A 13327-nucleotide genomic window follows, 5' to 3' on the forward strand; every position below is an offset into this window, starting at 1 on the left:
GTAGTTTTTATAGTATAGTATTGAACATTGTAGATGAGTTCGTCGTATGATTCTTCCGAAGAAGAATTTGATATGGAAGAGGAGGAGGATCTTGCAATGATCGTAGCTATGCATATCAATAAAAAACCGAAGCACGGTGGTTCGGTTATGGGTCGGGAGAAAATTTGGAGAGATAGGATTGATGCCCATAACAGATTGATGAAGAACTATTTCGTGGAGAATCCCACGTACCCGGAGTCGTATTTTCGTCGCCGGTTTAGGATGAGCACTGAGTTGTTCAGGCGCATTGCAGAGAAACTAGCGAGCCATGACCGTTTTTTCCAGCAAGAGCTCGGGCATAGCACTTTTCTGAAGGTGACAGCCGCTTTGCGTATGTTGGCATACGGTATCCCGGCTGATCTAGTTGATGATCATTTGGCTATGGGTGAGAGCCAAGCCATCATGTGTGTCAAGCGCTTTACAGTGGGAATTGTGCAAGTGTTTGGCGAGGAGTATTTGAGAGCTCCCACTGCTGAAGACGCCGCAAGGCTATTGGCGATGAACAAAGCGCGCGGCTTTCCTGGCATGCTTGGCTCAATAGATTGCATGCATTGGAGTTGGAAGAATTGTCCAAAGGCATGGCATGGGCAATTCCACGGCCAAAAAAAGGGTTCCACTATAATCCTTGAAGCGGTGGCCGATCAGGAGACTTGGATTTGACATGCATTCTTTGGAATGCCTGGATCTTTGAATGATATCAATGTTCTCAACCGGTCACCACTGATGAATAAGATTGCAAACGGTGAGTTGCCACCTATGCAGTTTGTAGCAAATGACCATACGTACAACTATGGCTATTATCTAGCGGATGGCATCTATCCAAAGTGGCAAACCTTTCTGAAGCCGTTGAAAAAACCGAAGGTAAGAAAAATCTTGATTTCCACAATGCTCAGGCGGCGGCTAGAAAAGATGTGGAGAGAGCATTTGGGATTTTGCAAGCCCAATTTGCTATTGTGAGAGGACCGGCAAGATTTTGGGATCAACAAATGCTTTGGTACATCATGCACGCTTGTGTGATCATGCACAACATGATCATCGAGAATGAGCGTGGCCAAGATTTAGACTACTCACAGTATGAGCTCTTGGGACATCCCGTGCGAGTGCGGCGGAGGGCTGAAAGGGTAGCCCGTTTTGTTGCCTCCTATCATGCCATTCGGCGTCCCGCAACGCACAATGAACTTCAGAAAGATCTAATTAAAGAGTGGTGGGCATGGCATGGACGGCAAAGAGCATGAACTTCATGAACTATTTGTTGTGTTGTAACAATTTATTTTGAACTATTTGTTGTTGTACTGAACGATAAACTATTTGTTTGTGTTGTAATGATTTATTTTAAACTATTTGTTATGATTTTTATTTTGTTTGTTTGCTCATTTTTGTTCATCTTCTTGCAAATGTATATGTGATTTGTGCGGTGCGCGCTGCATTTTTGCGCCCTGCTGTAGCAGCGTGCGCGCTGCATTATAGCGCCGCTGCTGGAGCCAGCGCAGGCGGGCGCGCAAAACCAGCCGCAGCGCGTGTTAACAGTTTTTTGCGCGCGGCGCTATAGCGCGGCTGTTGGAGATGCTCTTAACGCCCAGCAATACGCCCGCGCCCGCTCCGCTTCGTTCTCTTCGCCCCGGTTGAGTAGGCCGAGAGGGAGAGCGAGACCCATGCTCGACACCGCGACGCCCCGCAGTTTCCGACCCAGCCTCTGCCGCTCGTCGCCACCGGTGGCCGCCGCCGGACCAGCTCCCGGCCCCGATCTCCTCCTCCCGAGCCAGCGCCCGTCGGGGCCGCGCCGGTCGCGCCCCGGCTTCCTCCTCCTGCCCCCGGAGATCCATTCGGGTAAACACTTCTCTCCCTCCCTCCTGGCTTACCTTCCATAGGCCCGATCGATTTCGCGCCCCCACTAGTCCGCGCCGCGGGGAATTGGGCCGAACCCGTCGAGGGACTCCGCATCCGCCTCTCGCCGTCGCTGGATTAGCCGTGAATTGCCTGATGTCTGCGCGTGCGCAACTGGTGTCGATACGGTTGGTTCCTCCGCCGCCCATGATTTCGCGCGGGTCTGGTGGTCGGTTGGTGCTGACGGATTGCGCTCCTAGGAGTATGGGAACGATGGAATTGTTCGAGATTCATGCTCCTGTCTGTCTGTCGGTTCGCGTGTCGGTTTTGGTGCTCGTATGGTTCGTGGGATGGACATCGCCTAGTTTCTCCCATTTGTCCTTGCGCTGCTGAAATTCTCTTTGTGCGTGTTCATCGGAAAACACGATCCATTCGTTCATTGTTAGGTTCTTGTGTTTTCCCCCGTTTCACTCTACGGTAAATTGTGCGGCAAAACTCCGAACCGTGTGTCACTAGTTTAGTTTTCTATGGAAAATGGAACGGGGGCGAGGCCAGCCCCATTGAAGGAAAAATTGGGCGGCTACCTTGTCAAGGGGAGGGTGGATCATCCCCAGTGAAAATTGCATTTGTGGCACCTCTGCCAGTTACGGGATCAGTGGATTAGTGGTGAATGTGATAAGATTCGACCTTCTTCAAATACCCCTTCTCCTCTCGCAAGAGATTTTTAGGTTGTATTTCTTCTCTATTGTGGATGAACTAGAGTTATATAGTTGCATTTCCTTCCCATTCCACTACAATTCTGAGTAGGCTATCGCAACTGTAACTATGAATTTGGGCTTTCAGCTTTGTTATTTCGTTCCAGCTATTGCAACCAGAAAATGTTACTCGGCGGAGGTTTCTTAAGGTGGTTGTTTAGCTGTGGGAGTAGCACATTTCCCATTTTGCCAGTTTCTTTTTTTTAGGGAAAGCCTTCATGGCGCTCCCATTTCTCCAGTTAAAAGGGCTGAAATCTCTTGTGGGCTGCTTTCTCTTTTTAGTGTATCTTTGTTTTGCTTATATATATAGGATTCGTATGTATGCATGGTATGTACTCCCTCCGTTTCTTTTTACTTCGCATATAAGATTTGGTCAAAGTCAAACTACACAAAGTTTGACTAAATTTATATTAAAAAAATATGAACATCTACAATACTGAAACTATATAGTATGAAAATACGTTTCATGATGCATCTCATAATATTGATTTCATATTGTGAATGTTTATATTTTTTAATATAAAGTTAGTCAAACTCTACAAAGCTTGACTTTGACCAAACCTTATATGCAGACTAAAAAGAAACGGAGGGAGTATGTACCTTTTCATCTTAATCTCCATGTACTTTTTCTAATGCACAATAAAGTCTGCTGGTTTAGGCCAACTGATTTTGTCCGCTTTTTGTCCGTTTGGCTCGGCTAGGCAGACACCAATGTCTGTTTTTGTGCGCTGGCCTGTAGGTGCGCCCAACGCGGACGGACGCATTTCACATTTGCATTCGCTTAAGGACAGATTTTGAATATATTTTTAAAAAATAAAAGGCAGCAAGTCCAGTTTTCATTAATTAAAACTAAAAATATTAAATAAAAACAGCTAGTGGTGGGCGGTAGATCTAGGTGGCATCGGCGTCGTCCTCCTTGGTCATGGTCAAGTCGACGTAGACTGGAGCCTCCATCCACGGGAACGCCTGCTGGAAGGCTGCCAGCACTGTCGCCTGCTGCTGCTCCGCCCGCCGCTCAGCTTCCATCTCACGCTCAGCCGCATGCCGCTCGGCCTTCGCCAGGTACTGCTTGGCCTCCTTGTCGTCGTGCCCACCCACACGGCCGGGCACGAGACGTACACCGGCACCATGCTCGGCCACAACCACGTTTGCGTAGGCTCAGGCGTGGGCGGTGCTGGCGGCCGTGGGGGCGCGTTCGCTTGCATTCCGGCCGCCAAATCGGCCAGCGCCTTCTCAAGGCCAGGCCACCTGGCGAGCTCGTTGAGCTCGGACTCCTTGATGGCCCTCTTCTTCGCCTCCTCGAGGGCTCACAATGTAGGCCTTCTCCTCCTCCTCCTGATCCTCCTTCACCACCACCGGCAGCGGTGGTGAAGCGGGTGCATGGGGCGCACGATCGAAGGACAACCGACGTTGCTCCTCGTGCTCGGTGGCGAACCATGCGTCTTAGTTTGGCGAATCCAGTGCGTATGCTGGGTCGCGGCAGAGGTCGGCCAGGAGTTGAGCACGGCGGCGTGTGGTCTGAGGTCGGCATCGCCGGCGTCGGAACCCTATCGGGATTGAGGTGCCACCTGTGCAGCAGGTTCACGTCGGGCCACGGCACCGACACACGATGCTCCCAGAAGTACTGGCAGCGGTGCACCGACATGTATAGGTGAAAGCATGGCCATGGTTCAGCACCTGGCAGCGCCATGCTGAAGTTGGCCGGGCTGCGTCACCCCGACGAGTTGCCGGTCTCGTGATCATTCTTCCCGAACCCCATGGTGGCGGCGACTAGGCTGGGTTGTCAGGCGGATGGGGGGCAACAAGAAGAAGAGGATTAGGGAGGAAAGCATTAAAAAGGACGGGTGTGGACTGGTTTTGTTGGCTGACGTGCGGGCCCAAGCGCACACGTGGAATTTAATAGGACCGGTGGGTGGTGGTTGGGCGGCCAACGTGCGGGCCTGAGGCAGACACCGACCGGACGCGCGGCACGTTTCTCTTGTGTCCGTGTGGACGCAAATTGGGCCCAAATTTGGGGCGAAAGTCCGTCTGAGACGGGTTTGCGTCGGCGCGTTGGGCCGTGGTTTTTGGTCTCGTGGCCCCAAATGGACCAAAGCGGATGAAATGGGTTGCCGTGTTGGAGTTGGCCTTAAACACCCTTGATGAATGGGTTGGAGTTTACTTTTGGGTTCATATTTACTGGCTGTATTTTGTGGAAAGAGGCTAGCTGATAAGTTGAATACCTTAATTGTTCAAATCATGTCAAATTCTGGTACTTACTAAGTCACGGCTGCACTAACTGTACATACCTTAGTAACAAACAGCACAACATTTTATTGGCGGCATTGAAAGCGGATGGGGAATTACTTTACTCTTTTGTTAGGTTCAACCTACATTACGTTCAGGTTTCCATATGAGTTGCACCTGCACTATGTATTCTCATTCCTGTCTTTGATGAAAAGTTAGCTCAATACAAACTATTATACAACGGCACCTCGCAGATCCCAATCCAGCCTCCGCCGCCGCCGCCGCGGGATCATCCCTCGGCCTCGGTCTCCTCCTGAGCCAGCCGTGGTCGGGGCTGCGCTGGTCGCGCCCCGGCTTCCTCCTCCCCTTGCCAGATCCATTCGGGTAATACTCCTCTCTTTCTCCCTCTTGGCTTCCCTAGGCCAGATCGTTTTCGCGCCCCCTAATCCACGCCGTGGGGAATTGAGCCGAACCCGTCGTGAGATTCCGCGTCACACTGTTGCTGGATTAGCCGTGAATTGCTGGTTGGTGCTGACGGATTGTGCTCCTCAGGAGTACGGAAATCATGGAATCGTTCGAGATTCATGCTCCTGTCCGTCGGTTCGCGTGTCGGTTAGGTGCTCGTACGGTTTGTGAGAAGGACATTGCCTAGTTTCTCTCATTTATCGCGGCACTGCTGGAATTTTTTTGTGCATGTTCGTCGGAAAGCGAAGGGGAGCCTTGGCGCAGTGGTAAAGCTGCTGCCTTGTGACCATGAGGTCATGGGTTCAAGTCCTGGAAACAGCCTCTTACAGAAATGTAGGGAAAGGCTGCGTACTATAGACCCAAAGTGGTCGGACCCTTTCCTGGACCCTGCGCAAGCGGGAGCTACATGCACCAGGTTGCCCTTTTTTTTCGTCGGAAAGCACGATTTATTCGTTCATTGTTAGGTTCTTGTGTTTTTTCCCCGTTCCACTCTACGGTAAATTGTGCGGCAAAACTCTGAACCTGTGTCACTGGTTTCGTCTTCTATGGAAAATGGAACCGGAGCGGGGCCGGCCCCTGTTGATTGAAGAAAATAAATTAGGCGGCTACCTTGTCCAGGGAGGGAATGTTAAACAGGTGTATACACGGTGTTGTGGATCATTCCCAGTGAAAATTGCATTTGTGGCGCCTGTACCAGTTACAGGATCAGTGGATTAGTGGTGAATGTGATAGATTTGGCCTTCTTCAAATACCCCTTCTCCTCTGAAGAGATTTTTAGGTTGTATTTCTTCTCTGTTGGGGATGAAATAGAATTTTATAGTTATATTTCCTTCCTATTCGGTAGTCACTACATTTCTGAGTAGGCTATCGCAACTGTTACCATAAATTTGTGCTTTCGGCTTTATTATTTAATTCCATTGTATTTCCTTCCTATTCGGTAGTCACTACATTTCTGAGTAGGCTATCGCAACTGTTACCATAAAATTGTGCTTTCAGCTTTTTATTTAATTCCAGCTATTGCAACCGTAAAATGTTACTCGGTGGACGTTCTTAAGGTGGTTGTTTAGCTGCAGGAGTAGCACATTTCCCATTTCCCCAGTTAAAAGTGCTGAAATCTCTTGTGGGCTCTTTGTAAATCTATCTTTGTTACTCAGCTTTCATAAGCACACATGGTATGCATGTACCATTCTTCTTAATCTGCGTGTACTTGTTCTAATGCACAATAAAGTCTGCTGGTTTAAACTCATTTGATGAATGGGTTGGAATTTACTTTTGTGGAAACAGGCTAGCTGATAAGCTGAATACCTTAATTGTTTATATCATGTTAAGCTCAGGTACTTACTAAGTTCATATTTACTGGCTAGTATGGTGTGGAAACAGGCTAGCTGATAAGCTGAATACCTTAATTGTTTGTATCATGTTAAGCTCAGGTACTTACTAAGTCACGGCTCCACTAACTGTACGTACCTTAGTAACAAACAGCACAACATTTTGTTGGTGACATTGAAAGAGAATGTGGAATTACTTTACTTTTTTTTGTTAGGTTCAACATACATTACCTTCAGGTTTCCATACGAACTGCAGTATTCCCGTTCCTGTCTTTAATGAAAAACTAGCTGATACAAACTATTATAGTTACCTTCCTAGTTTAGAAGTTAGCTGGAGCATGCATTGCTGCCTCTGTTTGATTTGTTTCTATTTATTTATTTTGTATTAGAAGGAGCACACAAACTCTGCGCGCAGATTACAGAGCCAAAGCCATCAACGGTGGTGTTATCCAAAAACAAACAACAGGCTGCTAAGGAAAACAGAGTAGGCCTAATAAAAAAGTGGAAGGTGGAAAAACAATCTACAGTAGTGCAAGAGCTACTCCCTCCTTCCCAAAATCTAAGGCACATAAGTTTGATCCTAGTCAAACTGTGTTAAGTTTGGGAAAAAGGGAGAAGTTGCCTCATTCCAGGAAGTAACACAATTGATCGTTGTTGCTAGCACCTTAGTATCTCAGAATTAATCCTTTGATCAGATTGGTTTAACTTTATGTTTTAGCTCAATAATCCTTAGGCCGCATTTGGAAACTTGGGAAAAAAATGTACTCCCTCCGTCCCATAATATAAGAACGCTTTTGACACTAGTATAGTGTTAAAAACGTTCTTATATTTTGGGACAGAGGGAGTACAACCAGATGAAATCTGCAATACCTTAAAAAAAAATTAGGTGGTGGTGGTGGGAGTTAACTTCCCACTCCACCCCAATCTCCCTCATCTATCTAGAACCCACCAGACCTGTCCTGTTTGGAAGAGTTCACTCCCCACACTATCGCATCTCCCTCATCTATCTAGAACCCACCAGACCCCTCCTGTTTGTAAGAGTTCACTCGCCACGCCATCCGCATCTCCCTCATCTATCTAGAACCCACCAGCCCCTCCTGTTTGGAAGAGTTCACTCGCCACGCTATCCGCATCTCCCTCATCTATCTAGAACCCACCAGAACCCTCCTGTTTGGAAGAGTTCACTCCCCATGCCATCCGCATCTTCCTCATCCATCTAGAACTCACTAGTCCTCTCCGGTTTGGAAGAGTTCTCCCCACTCCACCCAATCTCCCCTACTCATCTAGAACTCATCAGACCCTCGGGTTTGAAAAAAAAAATCCATAAATAAAGAACTAAAAATTAATGTACTTGGAGTCTTGAACCTCATACACGCCTGTAGGTACGCCTTTTTTGTTTGTTTTATCATTGTTTTAGAAACTGTAATACCATAGATTTAGAAGGGATTCAACACTTGAGCTACATTGTTGATCGAATAAAATATAAAAAATTGGCTCACGTTGTACCTAGTGCTTACCATATTTGTTTGCATGTCGAGGGTCACCATACTTCTTCTCACTAGTTATTGCATTGATCCTAGAAATAGAATATGTGGTAATTGAGCCAATTTCCTGTTCGTTTTGTGAACTAACTTGTTTCATTTTATCACGAGTGTACTCATTCATATGTGTTCATGGACACTCATATTTGGGCACAAGCTTTTATTAGTGCCATGTACATGGCAGAAGCCTGGCCAGATCTTTTCACCAATTGATGTGTTTTTGTTGATTTTCAGGATTTGATAATAATGGGGGAGAGCAAATGGATGGGAAAAAGATGGGAGGAGATGGATACTGATGTTCTCGTGAAGATATTTAAGGAGCTAAACTTGGTTGAGCTATCACCAGTATCTCAAGTTTGCCGCTTATGGCGTTTGGCCTGTTCAGATCCACTTATATGGGGCACTCTTGACTTTGGGCTTCTAAAATCCAACTTCATTCAAACAAGAGCATCTCCATATATTTGGGTTGATGACAGGTCTGACAAGAGGCTTGCAAAAATACTACGGGTGGCAATGGCAATTAGCCGTGGAAATGTTAATTGTATGATATTCCATTACAATCTGTACATGAAAGATGAACACCTGCATTACATCTCACAAAGGTAACTAGTCTTTGCTACGTAGTTTTATTTATGTTTTGTTTCTGTATTCCGCTATATTAAATCTGCATTACATCTCACAAAGGTTGCTTTAATTATGAAGCTCGTGTGCCCAATGAGCTTCGTAATCAAAGCAACCTTAAGACATTAAATTGGTGAGGGGTTGAAATATTATTGCCTTTAATCTTCATGGCTTGCACTGCCAGTTTTGAAGATTATCTGTGTAGCCAATGAATCTATAATAGGTCCAAGGAATGTTTTTTAAGTTGAATGGATGGTTTTATATCATTGATCATATCTTGACAATGCTCTTGATGCTCAAGTTTTATGGCGTGTCATTGTAAATTGAGGAACGCTAACAGTAAATAGTTGTGTACTCCTTGTTTAACAGATCTCCTCATCTGAAACGATTGGTTATGCCAGCATGGAACCGCATTTCAAGGGCGGGAATATGCCAAGCTATTGAAAGGTGGGAAGAGCTGGAGTCCTTGACTATGCCTACCATTGGTCATCCTCCATATATCATGGAGGGGTTAGCCAATAACTGCAAGAACTTTAAAGAGCTCAAGATCATGGGTTCATTTGATCTCCTATTTGCTTCAGCAGTTACCACATACCTTCCAAAGCTGAAAGTCTTGAGCCTTCGTTGCTCAAAGGTGACAATGGGTGCCTTGCAATGTGTTCTGAACTCGCTGGAGCATCTTGAGGTTCTGAATATTTCCCACTGCCTGCTGTTTGAGATGGCGACGAATGGGCGTAGGCAAGTGATTCATGAGCTAGATAACAAAGCTCTCGAGAGAGCTTCCCGGCTGCGGGAGTTCCACCACTGCCAAAGCAGACAATGTGTCGCATGCCAGCGGATGATGCTGGATGAAGGTATCTTGCGGTGGTATAGGTATGAGGACTGGTTTTGGCGACGGGATGAGGTGAGATCGCTTGATCTGAAAGATTATGGGAGGCTGTTTGGTGCACAGTGTGAGATGCTGACATCGGTGGATTAGATGCTAATCGGGAAATAAACCTGCCTCCTCATTTTAGAAGCTTGCTGATGATGAGCCAGTCATTCGTAAATCGTAGCAAAGCATCGGTAAGCTGTAACCCCAGAGAAATAATGGCAATAATAATGTGCATGCATGGTGGTGTGGATAGCTTATGTTGTAAATGGATGAATAGTCTGTCTTGTTTGAAGGTGTTGTTGCATATCTGTGGTGTTCAGAATGTAAAACTCAGAAACATATGCTTTGAAGTGGTGTTTGCATTGGACTTGGATTCATGGTTATCGTGTTTCTTTCATGCACGGGTTAGGCTATTTCCAGGCCCAGGTGGGCTGTGATGGAAATAACCCAGGTTGGCTATCTCCAAGCTGGTATTCATTCGGTGCCTTTATTCTTTCAAAAGAATTTCCTTCCAATTTCTTTGTTGTTTGAGCTATATTTCTGCTGTCAGGTAGCATGTCGTGATCTTCCTACCTGCTTGTCTGAGGCTACGACAGTGAAGGTGTTAATTTTTTTTTTTGGAGGAGTGAAGGTGTCAACATTAGTGTGATACTTCACCATTTCATAATGTCGATTTTTTGAACAGTTAAACTTTGTAAACTTTGATCAAGTTTATAAAAAGGTATTCTTATCTACAATACAAAATATATAAAATATGAAACAACATCTTATGATGAATCTAGTGATATATGGTTGGTATTCTAGATTTAAATATTTTTTTTCATAAATTTGATCAAAGTTTGCAAGAGCTGACTTTTAAAAAAATCTATATGCACTGCATTATGAACAAAGGGAGTACTATCTTACACTTAAACGCAGTGGAAGTGTTGAATGCTCCTGTGATACTATCTTACACTGAAATGCGAAAAAATAAATGGAGGGTGCTATTTAAGAACGTCGTTGTGCTATCAGGCCCTCCCAATGCTCCACCTTGTACATGTGCTAAGGCTGTCATGTAGGCAAAAAGTCTGATGTGGCAAGGTAATTAAGAGGAGAGAGATGAGTGTGGTGATCCGAGGAAGAAACAATGCTAAGCGCGAGAACCTAGGCAAAAGACTTAAATGGAAGAATTCCACCAATGCATGAAGAACTTTAGTTGTAAAACCATTAAATGAAGGATGCTTAGCACCAACAAGTTAAACACCTATGCATTGGGGGCTTTAGTTGCTAAAATTTTTAATGTGCTTAGCACCTCATGTAAGCACCAATGCATTGTAAGTAGCCTCAATCAATAAACAACAAGTACACATCTTTTTCTGAGAGACTCTAATCTTCATAATCAATCATGTCAGTATAAAGAACACGAGAATTACAAAAATTATAATAAGATGCATGGACTATCTAGTGTGACGACTACAACATTGTAGTGAGTTAAAGGCGTGTCGCCGTCATTGGTTCTCCTTCACAGGAGCCGGGGAAACCTTAGACAGTCCAAAAATCTCCTTGTGATGGCCCCACAAGACCAATACACCCGAAAAATAATTCATCATCGATGAAGGCAGTCCCAGATCCAAAGGGTCAAATTTGTAAACACTCAAACGAAGACGAATTAATATCGACAGATCCATTAAAGACCAACACCGACCGGATCCCGCGAGACCGCACGGAGATACACTTACACGCCCTTGGAGAACGCTAGACACACCATTGGGATGGGTATCAAACGTGAGAGACATTGTTCCTAGAGGGACATCGTCGCCCCCACAACTCCAACCAAGAAGCTAGACCTAACAAGAGCGAGAGCAGGGGTCCCTCCCCATTTGGGGGGGAGGGGGGGTCCTCTGCACCTCCACGACCCAAAGGCCATCCGAGATGAGATGGATAGGCGACGACACCGAAGGTAGGAGAAGGAAAGCATGGGTCTTTTTGTGGGGGAGAAAAGAGACACGTAGTTGTCAAGTGTGCTACATAACTACAAGTACACTTTAGTTCTCTAATAAGTAATAAGACATAGAAACGTGCTGGCAGCACTACATGTCGGCCGGGTGATAATCCAAGACGATTGATTGCCTAGGGAGCCGCTGGATGGATTGCAAGACAGTCGTCCGATCTCTCCCGCGTTAGTCGCCGAGGTGTGCCAGCCTTTGCAACAATGCTAGTATTGTGCTCAGCTTTGAAACACAAGTCCTATTGCGCTCTTCACTGAACCGTTTTTCCTTTGTTTCACACTATGCGTCGACCTTCATCTCGTTGCAACACGTGCCATATTGCAATCACCATTGCAACATGGTCCATGTTGTGGTCACCTTCGCTTGCGTGAGGTGGGCCTTTTATCACCCACTGCAACATGGCTTGCGGTCACCCATTGTAATATGGACCATGTTGCAATCCCTCGCCGTTGCATTGTCGCCGTTGCACCATCGCCACCATTTGCGACGGGGTTTTCGGCAAAATCCGTGCGTGTCGCTGATACGTCTCCAACGTACCTATAATTTTTGATTGTTCCATGCTGTTATATTATCATTTTTGAATGTTTTACAATAATTTTATACCAACATTATATCATTTTTTGGGACGAACCTATTGATATAGTGCCCAGTGCCAGTTGTTGTTTTTTGCTTATTTTTTACTTCGCAAAAAATCAATACCAAACGGAGTCCAAACGCAGCGAAACTTTTTGGAGATTTTTTTGGACTAGAAGACACAAGATGAGCCAAAGAAATACCAGAGGGGTGCTCCGAGGGGGGGCACAACCCACCTAGGTGCGCCTGGGGGCCAGACGCTCCCTGGTGGGTTGTGCCCACCTCGGTGGCCTCCCGCACCGCCTTTTCGCCCTATAAATACCCAAGTATTCCAGAAATCCTAGGGGAGTTATCGAAACACAATTCTAGCCGCCGCAAGTTCCAGAACCATGAGATCCAATCTAGACACCATCACGGAGGGGTTCATCATCCTCATTGGTGCCTCTCTGATGATGCATGAGTAGTTCATTGTAGACATATGGGTCCGTAGGCAGTAGCTAGATGGCTTCTTCTCTCTTTTGATTCTCAATACAATGGTGTGTTTGTTGGGATCCGATTAACTTTGAGTTTATGATCAGATCTATTTTATCCATGAAAGTTATTTGAGTTTTGATCTCTTATATGCATGATTACTTATAGCCTCATATTTCTTCTTCGAATCTTTGCTTTAGTTAGGCCGACTAGATCGATTTTTCTTGCCATGGGAAGAGGTGCTTTGTGATGGATTCGATCGTGCGGTGTTCTTTCCCAGTGACAGTAGGGCAACAAGACACGTATTGATCGTTGCTATTAAGGATAACAAGATGGGGTCTATTACTACATGAATAGATCTTGTCTACATCATGTCATCGTTCTTATTACATTACTCCATTACTCCATGAACTTAGTACACTAGATGCATGCTGGATAGCGGCCGATGTGTGGAGTAATAGTAGTATGCAGGCAGGAGTCGGTCTACTAATCTTGAACGTGATGCCTATATACATGATCATTGCCTTGGATATCGTCATGATTATTCGCTTTTCTATCAATTTCCCAACAATAATTTGTTCACCCGTCGTATGCTATTTTCTTGAGAGAAGCTTCTAGTGAA

General features: G+C 45.7%; 1 protein-coding gene across 2 annotated transcripts; it reads left to right on the plus strand.

Annotated features, from left to right (window-relative positions):
- The first annotated feature begins 1641 nt into the window (after positions 1–1641).
- Positions 1642–10050, plus strand: LOC119335520 (F-box/LRR-repeat protein At3g48880-like). 2 transcript variants are annotated; one of them, XM_037607644.1, is made up of 3 exons: positions 1642–1866; positions 8413–8780; positions 9169–10050. In XM_037607644.1, the coding sequence occupies exons 2-3, from the start codon at positions 8425–8427 to the stop codon at positions 9776–9778; spliced, it is 966 nt and encodes a 321-aa protein (XP_037463541.1). In that variant the 5' UTR covers positions 1642–1866; positions 8413–8424; the 3' UTR covers positions 9779–10050. The 2 variants fall into 2 exon arrangements, with proteins under 2 accessions (XP_037463541.1, XP_037463546.1); XM_037607649.1 differs by lacking the exon at positions 1642–1866 and adding an exon at positions 5204–5228.
- Positions 10051–13327: the final 3277 nt, after the last annotated feature.

This window comes from Triticum dicoccoides, chromosome 1B (assembly GCF_002162155.2).
Source record: "Triticum dicoccoides isolate Atlit2015 ecotype Zavitan chromosome 1B, WEW_v2.0, whole genome shotgun sequence".
NCBI lineage: Eukaryota > Viridiplantae > Streptophyta > Magnoliopsida > Poales > Poaceae > Triticum > Triticum dicoccoides.